The 26593-nt window shown below is 49.0% G+C and overlaps 1 protein-coding gene across 1 annotated transcript; it reads left to right on the forward strand.

The window, feature by feature from the left end:
• The first annotated feature begins 8 nt into the window (after positions 1–8).
• On the forward strand, positions 9–26593 carry PRELID1 (PRELI domain containing 1). The gene is made up of 6 exons (XM_044280797.1): positions 9–146; positions 11613–11828; positions 14440–14665; positions 14748–14861; positions 24946–25024; positions 26208–26593. Exons 2-6 carry the CDS (start codon positions 11737–11739, stop codon positions 26342–26344), a joined length of 648 nt encoding a protein of 215 aa, XP_044136732.1. The 5' UTR covers positions 9–146; positions 11613–11736; the 3' UTR covers positions 26345–26593.

The following is a 26593-nucleotide window of genomic DNA, read 5'->3' on the forward strand; positions in this document are numbered from 1 at the left end:
CCATTTCACGTGTTTCCGGAGCTGCCGGAATCAGCTGCTGTGTTGCGGACACGTGACGTCTGAACGTTCTCTCACTGCCGGAAGTTGAAGGAGTCCTGCAGCACCCTCATGGCGGCTGATAGGAGCTGAGTCCTTGCATGGGGCGGGTAAGGAGAGACAGCGGGGTCACCTGCCAAATTGTATTGTGTGATCAGTAGTAATAGGCGCTGATCGTGTCCCTAGCAGTTATCCAAAACCTGTACTGTGGGTCAGTGGCGTCTCTAGCTTTCAAATTTTGGGGGGGCACACTGGGGGCCAGGACAAAAGTAGGGGGGCAGCTAATACCTAAAACCGCAATAGGGAAGAAAAACCCCAATCACTCAGATTTCAACATGTCCTAGCTGCCTGGGGATCTGTGGATGACACTTATGGAGGGGGATCTGTGGATGACACATACCGTTTATAGCATCTCATGCTATGTTTCATCCACAGATCCACCCCATATCAGTGTCATATCGGGATCCCTCTCCCTATAAGGCCCCATTCACACATCCGAAATTTGCGTAACGGAATTGCGAACCCATTCATTTTTATAGGGCAGCATGGCGTGCTGCCGGATACGGACAGGCGGTCCCGCACTTCCGGGTCCGCAATTCCGTTCCCGAAAAAAAATGCAGACCCGCACATTGCCGCTGTTACGGACATCTGAAGGGAGCCTAACAGTGTCATCCACAGAGTGGCACAGATTTCCCCCCCCCCCCCCCCCATAACTGTGTCATCTACAGATCCCCCTCCCTATAACAGTGTCATCTACAGATTCCCCCCCCCCCCCCCTGTAACAGTGTCATGACAGCCAAAGACCCCCGATCCCCCTCCCTATAAGACTATCATCCACAGATCCCTCCTCCCCATAACAGTGTAATGACTCATGACATCCACATCCACAGATCACCCTCCCACCGCTCACATTTGAACATGATTTCTCTAAACGGTAAAGTAAACACTCTAATCATCCAGGCTGCACTGACAGTAACTTTAAAGGGGTTCTGCACTTTCATTTAACTGAGATGATCTATACTGTGGATAGATCTTCAGCTTCTGATTGGCAGCGGTCAGACACCCGGTACCCCCGCCGGCGCCAATCAGCTGTTTGAGAAGGCAGTGGCGCTCGAGCAGCACTGCGGCCTTCTCACTGTTTACCGCCGGCCCACTGACTGACATCACGACTAGTATCAACTAGCCTGAGCGCGGCTAAGCTGTCACTTGAATGGAGCTTAGCCGCGTCCACGCTAGTTGATACTAGTCGTAACTCTTGACATCACTGTTCCGGCGGTAAACAGTGAGAAGGCCGCGGCGCTACTGGAGCGCCGGTGCCTTCTTAAGCAGCTGATCGGCGGGGGTCCCGGGTGTCTGACCCCCGCCGATCAGAAGCTGATGATCTATCCAGAGTATAGATCATCAATTAAATTAAAGTGCAGAACCCCTTTTAACTTTAAAATCAGGAAGATTTAGGGGCAGTCGCCAGCCAGCTCTCCTCTCAGACAGAGTCAGATCTAATCTCTCTAGTTAGAATAGAAAGAGACTTAGTCAGTCCACTCAGTCACTACTTGTAAGTGGTACCTTATTATTATTAAGTTAACCTGCTACACACCGTCTCCACTAGGTCAGGCTCAGTCAGTCTGTTCGGTATCGGTAGGGTAGGGCCACGCCACACACTGTCTGTTCTCTAGTCTGGGCCTGGCTGGCTTAAAGGGCTTCTGTCACCCCACTAAAGTCATATATATTTTTTGGGCAACCTAAATTTCTTATAATGCAATATATTAATATATAGTGCTCTTACTCATTTTGGTTGGGTAGTTTCTTCAAAAAACGTACTTTTATAATATGTAAATGAGCTCCCTCCTTTCATAAAGGCATGTTGATTGACAGGGCCAGCGAACGCGCTCGTCCTCTGGCTGGCCCTTTCTGCGTTCAAAATCTGGCGCCTGCGCTGTACCAGTCTTCAGTCGGCGCAGGCGCACTGAGAGGAGGACGCTTGCTCGGCCGCTCCTTCCTCAGTGCGCCTGCTCCGGGTGTAGATGTAACGTCATCGGCGCAGGCGCATTGAGGCTGGAGTGGCCAAGCGAGCGTCCTCCTCTCATTAGGCCTGCGCCAACTAAGACCGGTACGGCGCAGGCACCAGATTTTGAACGCAGACAGGGCCAGCCAGAGGACGAGCGCGTTCGCTGACCCTGTCAATATACATGCGGAGGGGGCGTCTTTATGAAAGGAGGATACTTGCTGGTAGAGAGCTCATTTACATACTATAAAAGTCAGTTTTTTTAAGAAACTACCCAACCAAAATGAGTAAGAGCACTATATATTAATATATCGCATTATAAGGAATTTAAGTTGCCCAAAAAAATAATGACTTTAAGCAGCTGCTGCCAGTAGATGAATGAATCAGAATCAGCTAGTCTCACTGCCACTGAGTCTGACTCAACTGGTCAGGTCCTGGAGCCGGGGGCGGAGCTGGAGGCGGGGCCGGGGACGCGGCGCGGCGGCGGTGGGTGGAGACTAGAGAGTGAGACCGCAACTGCACCGAGTCCGAGACTCAGTCAGATCATCAGATGTGAAGAAGATGTCCGGTAGGGTTGCCTAGTGCCTACACAGTGCACAGCATAAACCGACTATTACCAAAATTAATGGGGGACATTTTAGTTGGGGGGGCACAGCTTGATGTAGGGGGGGCCGTGGCCCCCCCTGGTGACGCCACTGCTGTGTGTGTCCTCTGTCCTATGACTCAGTGCACTGTTCTTCATGTCCCTCCACTTGACAACAGTTTCGGGTACTTTCATAGAAGTACTCCGTGCACTGCGTGTGCGCACTTAGGGGTATAGAGATTTTGCAGCTCATCCTGATTTGATCTGATAAATTGTGTGCGTATGCGCACTCAGGGGTAGGGAGATCTGATGCAACATTTTGCGCTGCAAAATCTCTATACCCCTAAGTGCGCACACGTGCACAATTTATCAGATCAAATCAGGATGAACTGCAACTGATGATTTGTGAGTGCGTGCACACTCAGGGGTAGGGAAATCTGATGCAACATTTTGCGGATCAGCATCCGGATGCGTCTGAAAAATGCCATTCGTTTGCGTCCAGATTGCTGGAACCGACGGGGAGCTCCGGCGCCGGAATCCTCAGCCGCAAGTGTGAAAGTAGCCTAAAACAGAAGTGGACGTAAGATTTGGTAATGACTGATTTATAGAGATTTTGAAATATTTCTGCTGTTGCTCAACCATTTTTGTGAAAATATGGCTGCACTTCCTGTCACCACAGGTTGTCACTTGTGAATCATCTCTTCTGGCTCTGACAACTAGCCGTCACTTTATTATTGATGGATCGTGTCAGAATGAAAGTTTGTCACCACCAGAGGGAGGCGCGCGGTCTTTGTGAGCAACTTTCTGCCCTCCTAATAGAAGATATTCCCCTCTTCTAAGATTTCCTTACATTCTAATGGGTCATATGTAAAGATTTAGGTGGAAATTTGTCACTCCTGCCTATGCCAGATTTCTTGCATCTTTAAATGCCATTGTTACTTTTTTAGTTGGACTAGCATGTTTGCGGCACACTTGCCAGGTTTCCAGAAAGTTGGCGAGTTGTGGCAGTCGGCCCTGGCACAGTTATCATTATGTACAGTAGAAGCTGGGGTAAATCTACAGCAGCCCCGAGCCCCCGGAGACTTCAGTTTGGCACCAGATTCCAGGGGAGGCATTTATTTATTGTACTCACTCATATGCAGACATTATCATCTCTTAGGCCGGGTCCTCATCTGTGCCGTGAACTCCAGCACTCTGTTCCAGATGCTGCATATGGCATATATGCCAGCTTTCAGCCGGACAAAAAATAGTACATGCAGCACTTTTTGTTTAGATGAAAAGTGGCATATATGCCAGAATGCGGGCAGATCGCAGTATAGTGAATGTGTTTCCGGCTATGCCAAATGCAGTGCACTCGGCCAGTCTGTTCCTTCACCACAACAGCTATCCCCATCGGCCCTCACAATCTTCAGTATGTCTGATAAGCACACACATACAGGTCCTTCTAAAAAAATTAGCATATTGTGATAAAGTTCATTATTTTCTGTAATGTACTGATAAACATTAGACTTTCATATATTTTAGATTCATTACACACAACTGAAGTAGTTCAAGCCTTTTATTGTTTTAATATTGATGATTTTGGCATACAGCTCATGAAAACCCAAAATTCCTATCTAAAAAATTAGCATATTTCATCCGACCAATAAAAGAAAAGTGTTTTTAATACAAAAAAAAGTCAACCTTCAAATAATTATGTTCAGTTATGCACTCAATACTTGGTCGGGAATCCTTTTGCAGAAATGACTGCTTCAATGCGGCGTGGCATGGAGGCAATCAGCCTGTGGCACTGCTGAGGTGTTATGGAGGCCCAGGATGCTTCGATAGCGGCCTTAAGCTCATCCAGAGTGTTGGGTCTTGCGTCTCTCAACTTTCTCTTCCCAATATCCCACAGATTCTCTATGGGGTTCAGGTCAGGAGAGTTGGCAGGCCAATTGAGCACAGTAATACCATGGTCAGTAAACCATTTACCAGTGGTTTTGGCACTGTGAGCAGGTGCCAGGTCGTGCTGAAAAATGAAATCTTCATCTCCATAAAGCTTTTCAGCAGATGGAAGCATGAAGTGCTCCAAAATCTCCTGATAGCTAGCTGCATTGACCCTGCCCTTGATAAAACACAGTGGACCAACACCAGCAGCTGACATGGCACCCCAGACCATCACTGACTGTGGGGACTTGACACTGGACTTCAGGCATTTTGGCATTTCCCTCTCCCCAGTCTTCCTCCAGACTCTGGCACCTTGATTTCCGAATGACATGCAAAATTTGCTTTCATCCGAAAAAAGGAGATTTTTGTATAACTTACCAGTTAAATCTCTTTCTCGCTCTTCCTTGGGGGACACAGACCTTGGGTATAGCTCAGCTCCCTAGGAGGCGTGACACTAAGTAAAACTGTTAAGCCCCTCCTCCATCAGCTATACCCTCAGCCTGGAGATAGAGGCTACCAGTTGCGTGTCCAAGTAGTGAAAGGATAACAACCAATAACGGAAACAACCAGCCAGCAACCCAACGGGGCGCCAGACCATAACCCTGTAACCAAACACAGAAGGGTGGGTGCTGTGTCCCCCAAGGAAGAGCGAGAAAGAGATTTAACTGGTAAGTTATACAAAAATCTCCTTTTCTCGCCCATTTTCCTTGGGGGACACAGACCTTGGGACGTTCAAGAGCAGTCCAAGAAGGGAGGGACCACAAACCCAAGGCGGAACACCACCAGAGCATCAGGAAACCGCTGCCTGCAAAACCAGGCGGCCCAAAGCAGCATCCGCTGATGCATGCGTATGCACCCTATAGAACTTTGTGAAAGTGTGCAGAGAGGACCAAGTGGCTGCTTTGCACAACTGTTCAGCCGAGGCCCGATGCCTCTGCGCCCAGGAAGCTCCGACTGCTCTGGTGGAATGAGCAGTGACGCCGAAAGGCGGAGGTCTGCCCTTGGCTCGATAAGCCTCAGACACCGCCAGTTTAATGAAACGGGCAATAGCCACCTTGGAGACCGCCAACCCTTTGCGCGAACCCTCCGGAACCACAAACAGGGAGTCCGTGCGCCGAAAGGACCCGGTGACCTCCAAGCAAATCCTCAACGCCCTGACCACATCCAGACGGTGCAGTTCCCGTTCTCTGGGGTGGGAAGGAGAGGGACAGAGCGACGGAAGGACGATGTCCTCATTGATGTGAAAGGCGGAGACCACCTTTGGCAGGAAAGTCGGGACAGGCCGAAGCACAACCTTATCCTTTTGGAAGATCAGGAAAGGTTCGGAGCAAGAAAGAGCCGCTAACTCCGACACCCGTCGGAGAGACGTGACGGCCACAAGAAAGATGACCTTGCAGGACAGAAGACGAAGGGAGACCTCCCGTAAAGGCTCGAAGGGGGCTGATTGGAGCGACGAGAGCACCACATTCAGGTCCCAGGAAGGAACTGGAGGGCGGTACGGCGGAACAGAGTGAGCCACCCCTTGTAAAAAGGTCTTAATTGGCCCTAGAGGGGCCAGGGGACGCTGGAGAAGAATAGACAGCGCCGAAATCTGACCCTTCAGAGAACTGAGGCACAGCCCCAGGTCCAGACCCGACTGGAGGAAGGACAGGATTGTGGGAAGAGAAAACCGGAGAGGTGGGATGCTCCGGGACTCACAGAACCCCAGATAGGACCTCCAAACCCGATAGTAGATCCTAGAGGATACGGGCTTACGAGCCCGGATCATGGTGCGGACTACGTCCGCGGAGAAACCCCGTCGCGTTAAGACGGCGGTCTCAATAGCCACGCCGTCAAACGTAGCGAGCCTAAATGCTCGTGGAAGATCGGTCCCTGAGAGAGAAGGTCTTCCCTGGAGGGCAGTGGCCACGGTGCGTCTGCCAACAGCAACATTAGGTCGGCGTACCAAGACCGGCGGGGCCAATCCGGGGCGATTAGAATCGCGGGGACGCCCTCTGCCGCGATCCTCCGAAGAACCCGTGGCAGGAGGGGAAAAGGAGGAAAGACGTACAGAAGGGAGAATTCGCGCCACGGAAGGACGAGCGCGTCGGCGCCGTATGCCTTCGGGTCCCGTGCCCTGGCCAGGTATAGGGGGACCTTGTGGTTGAATTTGGAGGCCATGAGGTCCACGTCGGGGCGACCCCAGCGAAGACAAAGGGCTTCGAACACCTCTGGGTGCAGGGACCATTCTCCCGGGTCGATGGTGGACCGGCTGAGGAAATCCGCCGCCCAGTTGTCCACCCCCGGGATGTAAATCGCAGATAAGGCCGGCACGTGCGTCTCCGCCCAGAGGAGAATGAGGGTCACCTCTTGCAGCGCTGCGAGTGCCTCCCTGATGGTTTATGTATGCCACAGCCGTGGCATTGTCCGATTGGATCCGAACAGGGTGGCCCCTCAGCAGATGGGTCCAGTGTCTGAGGGACAGAAGAATCGCCCTCAGTTCCAGAATATTGATTGGAAGTCTGGACTCCGATAGAGACCAAACGCCCTGGACGGACCGGGGAGGGAAAACCCCCCCCCACCCCCGTAAGCTGGCATCTGTGGTAATCACCAGCCAGTTCAGTGGAAGGAAGGACTTCCCCCTTAGAGGGATATGCAACCACCAGCCGAGGGAAGCCCGAGCCAGGGGAGGCAGAAGAAAGGTCCTGTCCAGACTCCTCGGTGATTTGTCCCAGGCCGACAGAATTGCCCTCTGAAAGGTGCGGGATTGGAATTGTGCGAACGGCACCGCTTCGAAACAGGCAACCATCTTTCCCAACAACCGCATGCTGGATCTGAGGGAAGGGCGGTGATGACGGAGGAGACTGCGAACCGACCCGCGAAGGGCCAGACGCTTGTCCGACGGAAGGCGGACCTCCGCCAACTCTGTATCCAGGAGCATCCCCAGGAAGATCAGCCGTCTGGAGGGGGTAAGGGAAGATTTGGGGTGGTTGACAATCCAACCGAACCGCGTCAGGGTCTCCAGAGTGAGTTCCACACTGCGGGATGTCTGAGAGAAGGAGGGTGCCTTGACCAGGATGTCGTCCAAGTATGGGAGAAGAAAAACACTTCTTGAACGTAGAAGGGCCAAGACAGGGGCCAGGACCTTGGTGAACACTCGAGGAGCCGTCGCCAGACCAAAGGGAAGGGCGACGAAATGGAAGTGATCGTCCCCCACCGCGAAGCGCAGGAAGCGGTGATGACATGGAGCAACCGGAACGTGGAGGTATGCATCCTGAATGTCGATTGAGGCCATGAAATCCCCTCTTTCCAGGGAGGCCACTGCGGACCTGAGAGACTCCATCCGGAATCTCTGCAGTCGGAGAAAACAGTTCAGGCGTTTTAGGTCCAAGATCGGACGCACTGAGCCTTCCTTCTTGGGAACCACAAAGAGGTTCGAGTAGAACCCCCTGAACCTTTCCGTCGGAGGCACGGGGGCGACGACACCCTTGTCCATTAGAGAGTGAATGGCCGCGAAGAAGGCGGCCACTCGTACGGGATCTCGCGGAGGACGGGATCGGAAGAAACGGTCTGGCGGAATGGACGCAAATTCGATTTTGTATCCGCAAGATACAATCTCGAGCGCCCATGCGTCTGAGATGTGGGCCCGCCATACGTTCCTGAATAGGAGAAGGCGGCCCCCCACCCGGGTGGGTGGGGGCGCACCTTCAGGCAGAGGGCTGCTGGCCTGTGGGAGCCCGTGCAGGCTGGGACTTGCGCCAGGTAGGTTGCGTCCGAAAAAACGGCTTCTTGCGTCTATCCTGGGCTGGGCCAGAGGAAGAAGAACTGGCCGCGGGTCTAGACCCGGTGGGCTTGCGAAAGGACCGAAAACGGGACGAACCAGCGCGACCACGGGGGGCGCCCATTGGCCTGGACTGGGGGAGGTGAGTACTCTTCCCACCCGTGGCCTCTGATATAAGTTCGTCCAGACGGGTTCCGAACAGGCGGGAACCCGTGAATGGTAGGCCGGCCAAAGAGCGTTTGGAAGCGGCGTCCGCCGCCCAAACCTTCAGCCAGAGTTCCCTCCTGACAGAAACTGCCAGGGCAGAGGAACGGGCAATGAGGGCACCCGCATCAAGGGAGGCCTCACAGACGAATTTTCCGGCCTGAACAATTAGTTGGGCTAAGGAACGGAGGTCCTGAACAGGGACGTCCGACCCTAACTCCCGTTCCAGTTGCAAACCCCATTCAGAGACCGCTTTGCCAACCCAGGCGGAGGCAAAGACCGGTCTAAGGGCCGAACCAGAGGCAGTAAATATGGCCTTGGAGAGGGATTCCGTACGACGGTCCTCAACAGACTGGAGGGAAGATCCGTCCTGTACAGGAATAGTAGTGCTTTTGGACAGGCGAGCCACGGGAGGATCAACCTTAGGCGGGGATGTCCACGTGGTCACAGAATCCGCTGGAAAGGGATAACAAATGTCCAGCTTTTTGGGTGTAATAAAGCGGACGTTAGGCCGAGTCCAAGCCTTGGATACCACAGAAGAAAAATCAGCGTGTATGGGAAAAACCTTGGAGGCCTGTTTGGGGCGGAGAAAGGACACGCCGGCCTGTTCAGAGCTGGGGGGGTCATCGTGTAGCTGAAAGGTATCACGGATGCTAGTGACAAGATGCCCCACCGCGGACGCCAATTTGGACGGAAGCTCTGAGTCCATGTCCACGTCCGAATCCGCCAGTTCTCGCTCAGAAAGCGTATCCCTTTGAGAGGATAGACTTGACTGAGCTCGCACGCATGGCGGAGAGAGCGAAGCATCTGGAGAAGATGTGCGCTCAACCCTTGAACGTTTCTGAGTATGCCGGGCCCTGGAAGATTCGCTGGGAGGCAGGGAACCAGTGGGGGCGGCAGAAACGGTAGTCCCAGCGGGTGCGACAGGGATTGTGGCAGCCTGCGGGAGAGGCGGTCTATCCACGAGACGGCCCACTACGTGTGTAAGGCTTTCCACCACCTGAGACAGAGACCTAGCCCAGTCAGGGGGTTCAGAGGCACCGGGGGGCGCAGCGGGAAGCGGGCCCTGCACCGGGGCCTGACATGCAAGGCAATGCGGCTCAGATTGCCCACGCGGAAAAAGTTCCTTACAGGCGGTACAGGCATGGTACCAGGGTTTGGGGGCACCTGTGGGATCTGACATGCTGAAGTGTGGTTGTACTCTAATATAGAGACCACAAAGGGTTATAGCAGCTATGACCAGGAGGGTTAGGAGAGGGTTAACTGTCCTACCAGTGCCTCAGAAGAACGTCAGGAGATGGCCCAGATCAGCAGCAGCAGAGAAGCAGTGAGCAGCAGAGAGCAGCAGAGAGCGCCCACAGAAGCCGAGCGATGTACACAGGAGGTTAGAGTCCCCCACCGTGTCCCAGCTTCCTGTCAGGAGTGAGGAAGCGCGGGAAACCTCAGCAGAAAGCACGGGGAACAAGCTCCGCCCCCTCCAGCGCTTGAAATGTCTCCTGTGAAGGAGAACGTAGCTCCGCCCCCAAAATGACGCGCGCGTAAGCCCCGCCCCCTGCCGGGACCGCTAAGCCTCGCCCCCCGTTCTCGGCGGGAAGGGGGAGAGAGAGAAGAGAAAAATGGAGTCAGCCCCGAATGAGGGGGAGGGGGGGGAGAAAGATAGCAGCGTGGGGGGGGAACGGCGTGGGGGTGCTGAGGATGCTGCTGTGCTGCATTGTCCTGCAGATGAGCGCTCAGAATGAGCGACCACGGGTGCCCCCCTTACCCAGAGGGGTAGATGCTGCAGATAGGGACGGGGTATGGGCTGGAATAGCCATCTCACCGTCCGACGTCTTCACCCTCAGTCCTTTCCAGCAGGGTCGCCCCTTCAGCCACTGGCACCGCAGTGGCAGGAAGCTGGAAGAGGGGCTTGGCGTGCGGGCGACCCCCTAGCTGGCGGGATGTAGGGGAGCCATTGCTGCCCAGATCCTCCTATTGCTTCTGTGGGGGAGGCAGCAGTGCAGATAAGTTGGCACTGGCGCAGCTCAACCCCGGGAGAGCAGAGAGGTCTAATGCGTCTCTGGTATCCCTAGGAAAAAATAAAATAACAAAATTAGAAGAAAAAGTAAAAATAACAAGGAGAAAACAGCCCTGCAGTAGCAGGGAGTGTCTTGCCTCCTTGGACACTAAGCTAAAACTGGTAGCCTCTATCTCCAGGCTGAGGGTATAGCTGATGGAGGAGGGGCTTAACAGTTTTACTTAGTGTCACGCCTCCTAGGGAGCTGAGCTATACCCAAGGTCTGTGTCCCCCAAGGAAAATGGGCGAGAAAAGTACTTTGGACCACTGAGCAACAGTCCAGTGCTAGGCGCTTCTGCCGCTGTTTCTGGTTCAAAAGTGGCTTGACCTGGGGAATGCGGCACCTGTAGCCCATTTCCTGCACACGCCTGTACACGGTGGCTCTGGATGTTTCTACTCCAGACTCAGTCCACTGCTTCCGCAGGTCCCCCAAGGTCTGGAATCAGTTCTTCTCCACAATCTTCCTCAGGGTCCGGTCACCTCTTCTCGTTGTGCAGCGTTTTCTGCCACACTTTTCCCTTCCCACAGACTTCCCACTGAGGTGCCTTGATACAGCACTCTGGGAACAGCCTATTCGTTCAGAAATTTCTTTCTGTGTCTTACCCTCTTGCTCGAGGGTGTCAATGATGGCCTTCTGGACAGCAGTCAGGTCGGCAGTCTTACCCATGATTGCGGTTTTGAGTAATGAACCAGGCTGGGAGTTTTTAAAAGCCTCAGGAATCTTTTGCAGGTGGAAAAGTAGACTTGGTTAGCTATATTAAGGAGTGTTAATCTAACAGTAGAGCGGTGGTGCAGAAAGCTGGAGCAGTATTTCTAGTGTTTAAGGATGTATCAAATTTAACATGTGATGTTTAATAAATTTGGCGCAAAGTATTCCACCCAGAATCAAGGAGAAGTAAATTCCCCCTGTTGGCTTGGTGAACATATGACTGATGATTCCAGAGATGTCTGTCCCTGGGGAATATTAGTGCCCCTTTCTGGATGATTTTAGCATGGTATAGCGTTGTATGACATGTATATGACACATTATTATTTCTTGTCTCATTAGGACACACACCAGCGTCACACTGGATTCAGACGGTTTCTCTAGGTGACCTTCTCACCACAGCACTGCCGTCCTCTGATGGTTTCCTGAGTCCATCGTGCTTGGTGCAGTGATTCTTCTGGGAACAATGGTGAAGTATTTTGTAGGCTTCAATGAGCTGAGGAGCTCGTGGGACCAAGTGTTTGCTGCTTTCTGGCAGCGCTATCCAAACCCTTACAGGTAAGTAAAAGTAGTCACTGATATTGAGCAGTGGAAGCTGTGGCGATATTCCAGGTGTTTTTATTCTTTATGTCCTTGGAAAATGTGATATTTTCTAATCCACTCAGTTTCGAGGGTGCACCATTACTATATTCTTTCTCTTTAAATAGGACTGACATATTTGACAGCGCTGTACACAGATAGTAATCACTCCCCTAGCTTACACCTACATACACGATAGGGCCTTTAAGTCATTTGTGTTTTTGGTGTGATCGTAGACCAGAGCACCTGGAGGCAGCTACATAAGTGTCTCATAGTAAGGCTCCTTTCAGTCGATAGCGGAATTGGCTCTTAGCAGAGACTGCATAGAGCCGTACGCACTAGGTAACGAACAGCGGCGTTGCAGCCGTTCAGTCATCCGTGTGAGTGCTTGTCAAGTGATACCACCAGAAACATGCCACATTCATTACTGGGAGTCCTTGAGCGGAATGGCATACATATGTAGTTTTAACCAACCACAGCCACGATTTTCCTGCCAGGCTTATTTTTGCAGACAGAAGTCTGCTGTCGCGATTGTAGACTACTCGCTTGTGCCCCTTATTCAAACAGTAATCTCTTACCCCTCATCATGATGTGCATAAGCACCTTAACATAACCTTGGAAATTAATGGAGCCCTGTGGATACATCTGACTTGTATGCTGGGAGCTTTCCTGATGTGTGCACCCAAGTGTAAGACTCAGACTCAGTTGTTGAAACAGTCGTACGCTTTCTTAAAATGTACTGTAAGTTTACGTTCATGCTGCAGATCTGTTGCAGAAATTTCTGTGACTGCCCCATACATCTGCATGATGTTTGCAGAAATCCATGCACATAGTACAGTAACAAGTCCACTCGGTGGTTGGAATGGAGTTTTCAGCTGTTCTGCTCTATACATGCCACACTTCACCTCTAGAAAGCCAGCTTCTGGTCTGTGAAATTTCACATTATATTGTTGTTTTGTCATGGTAACCCAGGCCAAATCATCAGATGTTCTAGGTTTGGGTACTAGATTAAGCCTTTCCCATCGGCTCCACATAAATATGCGTGAGGGGTGTCAGCTGTGCAATAGAGCTAACACCTGCCAGGAATTACCACAAACGGCGATAATGCTGATCCCAGTCAATTAATCCCAGCGGATGCCATGTTCAGTAAAAAAAAAAAATAACGGAAATCGCACCCTGTCACGATTTTACGTATAAAAAAAATAAACATTTGATAGCGCCGCTTCCAGAAATGTCCAAACTAGTCAAATATAAAGGCATTTATCCCCTACAGTGAACGCCAAAAAAATAATAAATGTAGTAAGTGATCAAAAAGTCATATGTATTACAGATGGGTACCAATAAAAACTATAGCTCTCTCATCAAAGATGAATCTTCACACAACTCTGTAGACAGAAGTCTAAAAAGTTATGGGTGTCTGAGAAAAAAAAAAAATAGAATTTTTCTTAAATTGCTATATTCAAGGACTTTTATTTAAAGAGGACCTTTCGCTAGAATAAAACATCTAAACTAACTATACAGACATGGAGAGCGGTGCCTAGGGATCTCCCTGCACTTACTGTTATACCTGGGTGCCGCTCCGTTCTCCCGGTATAGGCTCCGGTATCGTCATAGTTAGGCTCCACCCAGGTGAACCTGCCGACGTCTCATTCTCCCATGCTGTAGCGCTGGCCAATCGCAGCGCCCAGCTCATAGCCTGAGAGGCTTTTTTTTTTTTCACGAAGCGGCACCCAGCTATAACAGTAAGTGCGGGGAGATCCCTGGGCGCCGCTCTCCATGACTGTATAGTTAGTTTAGATGTTTAAGGTCCTCTTTAAGTAGTATACCAAAATTTAATATCACTGTAATTGTATTGACCAACTGAATAAGGTCATCATGTCGTTTTTAGTGCACAGTGAATTCTGTAAAAACAAAACCCAAAAAACAGTGGTGGAATTGAATCTTTTTCAGTTTCAGTTTCACCCCACAAATAATTTATTTTGTTCTCCAAAAATCTATTTATGGCTCTTGGAAGGCTGGGAGGAAAATACAAAGAAAAATGAATCCCTTCCTGCCCAGCGCCATACATGTAAGGCACTGGGTGGTGGGTCTTTAAAGATGGCACCCTTTTGCGAGCATAGTGGCCCCAAAGCCGTCGGGCCGGGTGCCTGCTGTCTTAAAAGTCTGTGATTGACACTAATATTAATCGAAGACATTTAACTCCTCATATGCCATGGTCAAATGGCCACAGTGATTGAGGGAGTCACATATTGTGTGCGACAGCCTCGCTCCTCCTGAATGATCCGAGGCTACCGCAGATGTTCCTATGAAGACCCTGTCACAGTGGCAGGGCTCCATAGGAACATAGTGAAATTTTCATAGACTCCAATAATGCTAATCAATAAAAAGTACAGATTGCCCCACAAAAAATGAGCCCTCACACAGCTCTGTGGACGTAACTACAAAAAAGTAACAGGCGTTAGAATATGGCGATGTAATACTCTCAATTTTGTTTTGTAGTCATCCAATGAACACTTGACTTTCTCGATCTGTTTTATAGAACTATTAAAATGTTTGAATTTGATATATTAATTTCCTTTTTGGCATATAGCAAACATGTCCTGACTGAAGACATTCTATACCGTGAGGTAACCAGTGACCACAAGATGCTAACCAGGAGGCTATTAACAAAGACCAACCGCCTGCCACGGTGGGCAGAACGATTGTTCCCTGCCAATGTGGCCCATGCTGTGTACATTTTAGAAGACTCCATAATTGATCTTCACAAGAAAACCTTGACCACCTACACCTGGAATATAAACCACAGCTCTGTCATGGTAGGAGACCCAACTGTGGAGACTAGCCTTAAAAGTATATGTCTCATGGTATTTACCCACTTTTTTTGTCCTATTCTTTCAGTCTGTGGAGGAACGCTGTGTATACTGTGAAAATCCAGAGGACAAAAATTGGACCGAGATTAGAAGAGAGGCTTGGGTGTCCTCAAAAGTATTTGGTTTTAGCCGACCAATACAGGTGAGATACACATGACCAAGGCTGTAGTATAATGAATGTAGAATTCAAACTATTTTCTTGCTTAAAGTGTATCTGCAGTTTGAGGAAACTTCTGAGATATCAATGTTACAACCCATAAGTAAAGGGCGGAAACACTCCTATGGTGCTGACAATCTCTGCTTCTATGGACATTGTATGAATCTGTTCACCACTCTGTGCATATCTCAGGTGAGCAGGGCACAGATGATCACTTCTGTCCCTTCGTATCAGCTATTGGTAGGGAGCCAGCAGCCAGACCCACCCCCTGATCAAAATGTCTGATATATCACTATGATGTGTCAGAAGGTACATGTTATAAAGCTCTGGTCATGCAGGAATGTTTAGATCCACTAATCCAAGTCATCTTAACCATTGGTTAAGATGAAAGCGCTTTAACAAAAGTCATTGTGTAAGCCAATGTGATGTGCCAAGTGAAGACGTACAGCCGAAACATCAACACGCTTTCTAATGTACCTAAGCTCAGCATATTAGTGATTGCAGCTGATTGATGCCCCTCAACTTGGCTGCGGTCCATGAAATGCTGTCCAAGTGAAGGGCATATTTTCTGAATTCACTGCCGCGGCTCTTGCGAGCTATGACGCTGTGAGTTCCAGCCTGACTGCAGGTCTACTGTCTGATACCCAGAGCATCTTTTCAGTATGGGACAATAGACCTGAGGTTGGACTGAAACTTGCAGCAACATAGGTTGCTATGATGTAGAGAGTTCAGCTGAATTGCAGTCAGTGTAGGAAATAGATCCTTCAGACAGACCGCATTTCATGGACCATACCCAGCCGTGTGAAAGCAGCTGTAGGCCTCTTTCACATGTGTTATGGATTCTCAGGGTCTGTAAAGGAAAAAACTGACTATTTTCCACGCAAGTTTGGTCAGTTTTGTCTGCGATTGTGTTCATTCGTTTTTGATGCATTTTTCACATGCGTGAAAAAAAACTGAATAACAATCTACATCGCCTAGCAACGCTCAGTGAAAAATGCATTGTATCCAGATGCAATCCGTTTTTCATTGAAGCTCCATTCACTTTTATGGAACCAGAGCTGTGTGAAATATGCAGAATCTAGAACAGGCACCAGCAACCTCCGGCACTCCAGCTGTTCTGAAACTACAACTCCCAGAATCCTTCTTTCACTTCCATGAGAGTTACAAGAACAGCCAAGAAAGCTTGAATGCTCAGAGTTGTCGTTTCACAACAGCTGGAGTGCCGAAGGTTTCCGATTCCTGATCTAGAACATGATGCGTGAAAAATGATGCTCATGTACACAGACCCATTGAAGTGAATGGGTCAGGATTCAGTCTGGATGCTATGTGTTTGCTTCACACATTGCACCCTGACAGAAAACTTTGTCATGTAAGAGGCCTTAAAGAGGACAAACCTTTATTGTTCCAGCTATTTTAACCAGTTGGAGGGGGGTGTACCTGCACAATAAGTAAGTTACTAAAATGGAGAGGTTACAGGTTATATTTCAAGGGGTTGTACAGAATTAGAAAACCATGTTTGCTTTCTTCTGTAAACGGTGGCACACTAGTTCACAGGTTGTTAGTGATATTAAAGGTCAGCCACATTGACTTCAATGGAACTGGGCTGCAGTACCATAACTACCGTGGACTTTTGTGGTGGTGTTTAACCACTTCAACCCCCCTAGCTTAAACACCCTTAACCGCCTCCGGACCTCCTAACGCAGGATCGCCGTCCAGAGGCGGCAGCTGCAGGCAGAGTCGCGTGCGGATGCGTCATCTCGCGAGATGACGCGATTAGCCCGCCCGCACATGCGCATCGCGGGCCGGCATTTGTTCGAGGGGGGTCACGTCATCAGCTTGCCAGCCAATGATCGTGGCTGGCAAGCTGATGATTTTTAAAAAATCCAATCAGAAGCCATCTAATACATCATATTAGTAAATATGATGTGTTAAATGGCTTCCCTGCTCCTCTGCTGGTCCTTTTGGTCGGTTGGTCTCAGCAGAGGAGCAGGCTTCACCATGAGTAGCACCAAACACTACACTTTAGCCCTTGATCGCCCCTGTCAATCACCTAGTGAAAGGAAAAAAGTGATCAGTGTAAACTGTCACTTTTTTTCCCACTGGTATTGACTGTTAGGTTTTAGGATAGTTTAGGCCCCTTGGTTAGGTAGTTTAGCGATCGGTTAGCGCCCAGCCCACCGCACCGCAGTCGCTGATTAGCGTATTGCTAATCAGCATTTGTACTTTTATAGTATCTGTAAGTGATCAAAACTGATCACAGTCAGATCTATAATAGTATTAGTGTCACCTTAGTTCACCCTCCACCCAAAACGCAGTGTTTGCCCGATCAGGGCTGATCGGTCGCCCACACGTGCGTTCACCCACGCCCGCCCCGCCGCAGTGACAAAAACTATATATTTTTTGATCACTGCACAATCACTTTACAAGCACTGCGGCGATAAAAAAAAATCAGTTTTGATATTTTTTTATCGACCGCAGCGGCCTCCGGTACTTCGCTAGCCTCCCATTTGTAAGACAGGCTTGCTTTTTTTCTTGGGTAGTCTCAGGGAATACCCCTAAATTTAGTTGCCCAAATGTCAAACAAGGGGTATTCTTCTGAAGAGGCCTACAGGCTTCTGACCCAGTTGGATGAGGAATGGGAACACTCATCTGACGAATCCAGCGGGTCAGAATATGAACCTGTAGAAAGCAGTGGCAGTCTGACCCAAAGTTCGGACGAGGAGGTTGAGGTCCCTGATAGCACCAGGCGTACCCGGCCCCATGTCGCTAGACCACAGGTTGCGCAGGATCCGCTTCAAGGGCAGCAGAGTGGGGCTGGCGCTGTCGGATTACGTGGTGAGGCATACACCAGCAGCACAGCCCTCCCTGGACCTAGTACCAGCACTGCCGTACAACATGGTGAAGTGACGAGCACCAGAAGGGCAGTTGAAGCTGGTACGGTGGCACGTGCAGTAGTTACCCCGTCGCAGCCACCGCAAAGACAGGCCCATAGACCCCCTAGAATCCCCGAGGTGCTGTCAAATCCTGATTGGCAGTCCCCAACTTCAGCCACACCATTAGTTCCCCCTTTCACTGCCCAGTCTGGAGTTCGGGTTGAGACAGCTCAGATCGGTTCGGCCCTGGGATTTTTTGAGCTGTTCTTGACTGCGGAGCTCTTGGACATAGTCGTGGCAGAAACAAACCGGTATGCCACACAATTTATAACCGCCAACCCGGGAAGCTATTATTTCCAGCCTTTCCGGTGGAAACCAGTCCAAGTTTCCGAAATTTAAAACTTTTCTGGGCCTTCTCCTCAACATGGGTCTAACCAAAAAGCAAGAATTGCGGTCATGTTGGTCCACGAACCCAATTCATCACATGCCCATGTTCTCTGCTGCCATGTCCAGGGCACGATTTGAGGCCATCCTGCGTTTCCTGCACTTTAGCGACAACACCACCTGCCGTCCCAGAGGCCACCCAGCTTTTGACCGGCTCCACAAAATTCAGCCCCTCATAGACCACTTCAACCTGAAATTTGCAGATTTGTATACCCCAGAGCAAAACATCTGCGTAGACGAGTCCCTAATACATTTTACCGGGCGCCTTGGCTTCAAACAATACAGCCGAAGCAAGCGCGCCCGGTATGGGGTCATATTGTATAAGCTCTGTGAAAGGGCCACAGGCTATACCCACAAATTTCAGATCTATGAGGGAAAAGATCAGACCCTGGAGCCGGTCGTTTGCCCTGATTACCTGGGGAGCAGTGGGAAGACAGTCTGGGACTTGGTGTCACCCTTATTTGGCAAGGGGTACCATCTTTATGTGGACAATTTCTACACAAGTGTGGCCCTCTTCAGGCATTTGTTTCTAGAACAGAGTTGCTGCTGTGGCACCGCGCAAACTAGTCGTGCAGGCTTCCCCCAACGGCTCGTTACCACCCGTCTTGCAAGGGGGGGAGAGGGCTGCCTTGTTTAACGAAGAACTGCTCGCGGTGAAATGGAGAGACAAGCGTGACATTTACATGCTCTCCTCCATTCACGCAGACACGACAATCCAAATTGGGCGAGCAACCCGTGTCATTGAAAAGCCCCTCTCAGTCCACGACTATAACCTTCACATGGGAGGGGTGGACTTCAATGACCAGATGTTGTCTCCGTATTTAGTTTCCCGCAGAACCAGACGCTGGTATAAGAAGATGTCTGTATATCTAATTCAATTGGCTCTGTATAATAGTTTTGTTCTCTACAGTAAGGCTGGGAGGTTCCGTGGCCCCATCCACCAGTGTAGTTAGCCGTCTACACGAGCGACATTTCCCTAATGTCGTTGCCGGTACCTCAACCCAACAGTCACCCCGAAAAAGATGTTGTATCTGTAGCAGGAGTGGAATAAGGCGTGACACCCGCTATTTCTGTCCTGACTGCCCTGACCACCCTGCCCTATGCTTAGGGGAGAAGTACCACACACAGGTACACCTAGCATAGGGATCACATCTCACCAGGACAGGCACACAGGGCTATTAGGGCCCATTCACACAGAGCTGCTGCAAACCTCTCCTTTCACCTGGGACAAAGTGCATAACGCACTTCGCCACATCTTTGGGCGATTTGCGCTTTGCACATTGTCCCATGGGGAAGGAGAGGTTTGTCCTATAAAGGTGTAAAAAAAAAAAAAAAAAAATCACCTTAAAGCAAAAAGGTTAACGTTCAGTTCAAAAAGTTAAAGTTTATATGTTCTGTTCAAAAGTTATTATAAAGTTAATAAAATTATTGCGTTGCGGCCTGGTTTTTTAGTTTTTGTTTTTTTTACCTTCCAGGTGGACCAACCGATCGACTAGCTGCAGCACTGATGTGCATTCTGACAGAAGCATTGCGCTGCTGTCAGATTACACACAAGTCGGTGTATGCGGCGCTGCAAGACGAGATTTCTCCTCTGCAGTAAAAGATACGTTTGACGAGGCATATGAGCTGAGGAGGTGGTGGTGTTCATATGCTTTGGCAAACACTTTGTATATAAAAAAAATATATATATAATCCCGGCAATGATTTATTCATCCACATCGATTGATGTGAATGGATAAATCTGGTTTGCCAGGGCATACGAGCTAAGTGGGTATGGATGTTGGGCAGAGATCCTATGTCCTGGCAGACGCCTTTCCCCTCCCTTTTTTTTTTTTTTTTTTTTGGCAGAGATTTTTTCATCTACATTGATAAGGTGATACGGGATAAGGTGGTTGTTGTTTTGGGACTATTTTTGGGGTAAATTTGATTTTTGGTTGCTCTATATTACTCTTTTTTTTGAGGCAATGTAACAAAAAAATGTAATTCTAAAATTGTTTCTACATTCGCTATTTAGTTTTGTGGAACACCTAAAGGGTTAACATAGTTTGTAAAGTAACTTTTGAATACCTTGAGGGGTATAGTTTCTTAGATGGGGTCACTTTTTTGGAGTTTCTAGGCTACATCAGGGGGGCTTCTAATGGGACATGGTGTCAAAAAAAAACTGTCCATCAAAATCTGCCTTCCAGAAACCGTATGGAGTTCCCTTCGTTCTATGCCCTGCCGTGCGGCTATATAGCCATTTACGACCACATATGGGGTGTTTCTGCAAACTACAGAATTGGGGCAATAAATATTTAGTTTTGTTTGGCTGTTAACCCTTGCTTTATTACCGGCAAAATGGATTCAAATTCTAATTTTGCCCAAAAATGAGTATTTTGGCACCGTTTTTATTTTATATTTTTTTAAAAACGTTCATCCGAGGCGTTTGGTCAAAAGTTATTTTTATAGCGACGACTTTTACGCACGCGACGATGCCCAATATGTATGGCTCTCAGACTTTGGAGACACTAAGCAGGCATCCTAAAACTGCGGCTCTCCAGATGTTGTAAAACTACAATTCCCAGCATGCCCTGATGATGGCTGTAGGTTGTCTGGGCATGCTGGGAGTTAGTTTTACAACATCTGGAGGGCCGCAGTTTGAGGATGCCTGCACTAAAACTAATATTTTTTGGGGAAAGAAAAATTGTTTTCGTGTCTCCAAAGTCTGAGAGCCATAGTGTTTTATGTTCTCTAGTGAACTGTTGGGGATTATAAAAATTTAGTACTCCATGGAAGTGTGATACTCCCTGAAGCAATCGATAACGCAGAGGCCCGGATGATCAAGGCACGTGTCACATTGAGTAGTGGTGTCCTTCCGTATCCCCCTCTTGTGACACACTCTGCACTTTTTTTTTGGGTTCGTCCCTTCTTTCCAGTATGGGGGACCACACCTGGAAAGTGTTGGCCAGGGACGATCCGGGCGCCTCCAGTTCCCGAGGTACTCCGGCCTGCTCTTTCCCGGTCCGAAAAGATCAGGTCCTTGAGGACTGCCTCATAGAATTGGAGGAATGTCCCTGTGCTGCCAGCGCTTCGGGATAGTACAAAAGAGTTGTACATGGCAACCTGTACCAAGTAGACCGCAACTTTTTTGTACCATGCCCGGGTTTTGCGCATGGCGTTATATGGCGTGAGGACTTGATCAGAGAGATCAACTCCTCCCATATACCGATTGTAGTCGCCGATACAATCGGGCTTGAGGACCGTTGCCGCGGTACCTCGCACAGGGACTGGGGTGGTGCTGTTACCGTGGATTGTGGACAGCATAAGGACATCCCTCTTGTCCTTATACCCGACCAGCAACAGGTTTCCACTGGTAAGTGCACGGGTCTCACCCCTGGGGATAGGTACCTGGAGAGGGTAGGCAGGGAGGCCGCGATGATTTTTCCACACGGTCCCACAAGCGAACGTGGATCTGGCGGCAAGGGACCTGAACAACGGAATGCTGGTATAAAAGTTATCCACGTACAAGTGGTAACCACTATCCAGCAGTGGGTACATAAGGTCCCACACAAGTTTCCCGCTAACACCCAGAGTGGGGGGACATTCTGGGGGTTGAATACGGGAATCTCGCCCCTCGTACACACAAAATTTGTAAGTGTACCCTGAGGTACTCTCACAAATTTTGTATAGCTTCACGCCATACCTCGCCCGCTTTGTGGGAATATATTGGCGGAAACTGAGTCTCCCCTTGAACGCAACGAGAGACTCATCAACCGCGACCTCCCTTCCAGGTATGTACGCCTGCTGAAATATGGCCCCAAAGTGATCGATGACCGGCCGTATCTTATACAGCCGGTCATAGGCAGGATCACCTCGGGGTGGACATGCTGCATTATCGGAATGCAGAGATTTCCGGATGGCCCTATACCGGTGACGTGTCATGACCATACTGTACAGTGGGGTCTGGTACAGGACGTCCCCACTCCAGTATTGCCTGACACTAGGTTTTTGGACTATGCAGCACGAGGCCCCAAAATGTCCTCATTTTGGCTGCACTGACCGGCGTCCAGCCACCGGGTCTAGCCAAAACTGAGCCTGGGTTTTGAGCGACGAACTGTTGGGCGTACAGATTCGTCTGCTCCACCATCAAATTCACTAGTGGGTTACTGAAAAAAAAAAAAAAAAAAAAAAAAAAAATAATCTATTTCAGTAAACCCCACTGTGGGAATCTGGATTCCAGGATTGCCAGCGAAATCCGGAATCTCAGGCTCAAAGTCCACTGGGGGACACCAGCTAAGTTCATCGGCAGGGGGCTCCGGTGGACTTATTTGGTGGGCCGGGAAACCAGTACGAAACCCAGGGCGGCTCGTACTAGGGTGGGCCACAGGATCCCTAGCATGCGGGGCCCCTGTCTCCGCCGCCTTGGTGGCTCATTGTCATCCGATGATGAAGAGGAGGATGCGGATGATAAAAGGAATGTGGGATCATCCTCATCCTCACTGGGGCTCTCAGAGTCGGAGGCAATCTGGGCATATGCCTCCTCGGCCGAGAACACCCGGCGGGCCATGGGTGTGTGTGCGTGTCTGGGTTAGATGGATAGATGGAAGTTTGGAATAAAAGTACTTTTTTTGTTTTTCCTTCTTTCCCTGCCTAACGGTGCCCCTAACCTACCTGGGTGGCGATGGGTGCAGGAGGGTGATGGATGCCAATTAGGGGGACACAGGAGCTGGTGCTGGACAGGAAGAGGAGGAGGGAAGAGAGGAGCGCAGGAAGTTTGAATCTCGCGCCTCTCTCCCCTGCACTAATCAGCACCCTGGACAGCAGTGTTCAGCACCAGGGCCAGCACCGCCTCTCCAAATCCTCGGACTGCGATTGGTGGTGTATAATTACGCCACTGATCGCAGTCTTTATCCGGTTCATCGGGTCACAGGACACCCGAATGGACCGGAAACGGGCGTACCGGTATGTCCTATGTCCTTAAGGGGTTAATAAATAAAAAAAATATGCAATAAGTGTATATTTATTGGTTTGGGTAAAAGTTATAGCGTTTACAAACTATGGTGCAAAAATGTGAATTTCCGCATTTTGAAGCAGCTCTGACTTTCTGAGCACCTGTCATGTTTCCTGAAGTTCTACAATGCCCAGACAGTAGAAACACCCCACAAATGACCCCATTTCGGAAAGTAAACACGCTAAGGTATTCGCTGATGGGCATAGTGAGTTCATGGAAGTTTTTATTTTTTGTCACAAGTTAGCGGAAAATGTTTTTGTTTTTTTTTACAAAGTCTCATATTCCACCAACTTGTGACAAAAAAATTAAATTTTACATGAACTAACCATACCCCTCTCGGAATACCTTGGGGTGTCTTCTTTCCAAAATGGGGTCACTTGTGGGGTATTTATACTGCTCTGGCATTCTAGAGGCCCTAAAGCGTGAGAAGTAGTTTGGAATCCAAATTCGTAAAAATGCCCTGTGAAATCCTGAAAGTACTCATTGGAAATTGGGCCCCTTTGCGCATCTTGGCTGCAAAAAGTGTCACACATGTGGTATCGCCGTACTCAGAAGAAGTAGGGCAATGTGTTTTGGGGTGTATTTTTACATATACCTATGCTGGGTGAGAGAAATATCTCTAAAAGTCAACTTTTCCCCTTTTTTTAATACAAAGTTGTCATTATAGAGAGATATTTCTCTCACCCAGCATTGTTATATGTAAAAAGACACCCCAAAACACATTGCCCAACACTGCATTTTTTGTAGAGCCTATAGAACATGTCCTATTCTTGTCCGCAATTGTGGACAAGAAAAGGCATTTTCTATATAGTTCTTGCAATGTGCTGATCCGCAAAATCCGGAAAGAACATTGCCGGTGTCTGTGTTTTGCGGATCCGCGGTGTCCATGTTTTGTGGATCCGCAAAACACATACGGACGTCTGAATAGAGCCTTACAAGGGGGTGATCAGGGGTTAATAAGTGACGGGGGGTGTAGTGTAGTGGTGCTTGGTGCTACTTACAGAGCTGCCTGTCCTCTGGTGGTCGATCCAAGCAAAAGGGACCACCAGAGGACATAGGTAGCAGGTATATTAGACGCTGTTATGAAAACAGCGTCTAATATACCTTTTTAGGGGTTAAAAAAAATCGCATCTACAGCCTGCCAGCGAACGATCACTGCTGGCAGGCTGTAGATGCACTCTTTTACCTGCCGATCCTGTGAACGCACGCGCCCATGTGTGCACGTTCACAGGAAATCTCGCGAGATGACGCGCTGGCGCGTCCAGGAGGAATTACAGGGCCGCCGCCAGGACGCAATCCTGCGTGCGGCGGTCCTGTACTGGTTAAACTGCCCAATCTTTTTGTTCTCTAGGAGATAAAGCGCTGCCAGAATCCTCTACTCTTCCAGCCGAGATAAGGAGGCATGTGTATGTGGGGTGGGGTGATCACTATCGGACGAATGCGTGTTTACTGAATGGCCACATTATTCATGTTCTGATGGAACTTACTATGTTTCTGCCATTCTCCTTCCTATAGCTTGTGTACAAATGCCTAGTCATAATGGCTGAGGCTCTAACTCTCTTTTGACAGATACACCCTGCCCTGTACACTGTGGACTTAACTTGGTCCTTAGGACGGAGGGGAATTCTTGAAGTGCCATTGTATAGTTACATATTTGATCACTCATGGAGCTCATTTTCTCTGTACTATGTGTGTAAGAATTATAGAAGCAGCTCTGAACCTCTTCATTGTCAGTCTTCTGATTGTTTGTTCTGTTTTCCAGGAATTTGGTCTGGCTAGGTTTAAAAGTAACGTGACCAAGGCATTGAAAGGATATGAATATACCCTGGCAAAAATGCAAGGTAAGTGGGCAAGATACATTCAGCCTTTATAGCGTCTTCTCTGAGTCATGAAACAGGGAGCATGACTAGGAGGTCACGTGCAAGATAATGGCAGTCAACTAGTGAGCCATAGAATCCATGCTAATAATATCTCACCCTTCCAGGGATAATGATGGCGTTGTTTTAACTGCATGTTCAGCTACTTTTACCATATAGATAAAGATTACACATGCTTCAGGCATGTGTCCGCTATGAACACTAAAGAAAAAGTCAGGACAGTAAAGGCGGATTTACATGGCCCAATTGTCAGGCAGGTTATCGGAAACTATATCTAAATGTGCTGTCGTTCATCGGGTGATCCTGTCATTCGTGCATGCACCACCAGTCATTGTTTCTGGGCAGCAGATCGTGCTGTCTAAACAGCGATCTGCTGCCCAGAAACAATGATTCTGTATGGGAACGAGCGATGGCAATACTTTGGAGTACCAGTGGTGATGTTCCCATCATTCTAGGTCAGTGATGGCGAACCTATGGCACGGGTGCCAGAGGCGGCACTCAGACCCCTCTCTGTGGGCACCCGTGCCTTGGAAAAAGTCTATGGCGTACCAATATGCTTTAGACTTTTCCTGCCATTCATCAGCACAGGACGCACTATGAACAGCACAGGCAGCGCATTGAATTTAGGCTATTAAGCTATTATAGCTAAATGATAAAGTACATGAAAGATATACTATATTGCTATTCAGGTTAAATTGCCGTGTTGGCACTTTGCAATAAATAAGTGGGTATTTGGTTGCAGTTTGGGCACTCTAAAAGGTTCACCATCACTGTTCTAGGTGATACTTAAGCTTTGTTAAAAGGGTTATTCCATGGTAAGTATTTATCGGTGATAAATGTCATTGCTGAGGGGTCCCAGCAATCATGCCCCAAGCAATCCTGGGCATAAAGGATCTCTGACACCCCTGTGTATGGAGTGGTAGTGCATATGTTGGTCCACTGCACCATTCACTAATTATAAACCTCCCCATAGTAATGATTGGAGCAGTGGACTAATATTCTCACCACCACTCCATTTAGAGAGGAGACTCGTGGATCTCTGGGCACCCCAGCGTTTATTACCTATCCTCTTGTTAGACAACATTTACTTTTCGTTGGAGAACCCCTTGAAATTTAAAGGTAACACGGCCATTTCTTTCTCCTCCAGGCGATACCCCTGCCAGGACACTTGTGGAAACTGCAAAAGAGGCAACAGAAAAGGCAAAAGAGACGGCCCTTGCAGCAAAAGAGAAAGCCAAAGACTTGGCCAGTAAGGCAGCCACTAAGAAGCAACAGTACGTGTGAAGGTCCTTTCTATATCACTGCACCACAGGTGCTTAGAGGCTGGAAGTGTTGCTGGGTTCATAGGTCATCTGAACCAAACTTTTAGCTCTCTGTATTACAATCAACTGTTTATATCACTTCGAAGATGAAGAAAACTTGAACGTTAACTCGAGCAATGAAATGTCAATGACTCTTTTCTAAGCTTTAATTTATGATTAGACAATGCTGTTAATAAACCAACAAGTCTCTTTCTGCTTCAGAGACAGATAA

This window comes from Bufo gargarizans, chromosome 2 (genome assembly GCF_014858855.1).
Source record: "Bufo gargarizans isolate SCDJY-AF-19 chromosome 2, ASM1485885v1, whole genome shotgun sequence".
Lineage (NCBI taxonomy): Eukaryota > Metazoa > Chordata > Amphibia > Anura > Bufonidae > Bufo > Bufo gargarizans.

Excerpts from the sequence above, each read along its gene's own strand:
- PRELID1 (XM_044280797.1), top strand. The coding sequence starts at position 11,737 with ATGGTGAAGTATTTTGTAGGCTTCAATGAGCTGAGGAGCTCGTGGGAC. Across the intron at positions 11,829-14,439 it reads CGCTATCCAAACCCTTACAG|CAAACATGTCCTGACTGAAG; the intron begins GTAAGTAAAAGT and ends TTTGGCATATAG. Across the intron at positions 14,666-14,747 it reads TAAACCACAGCTCTGTCATG|TCTGTGGAGGAACGCTGTGT; the intron begins GTAGGAGACCCA and ends CTATTCTTTCAG.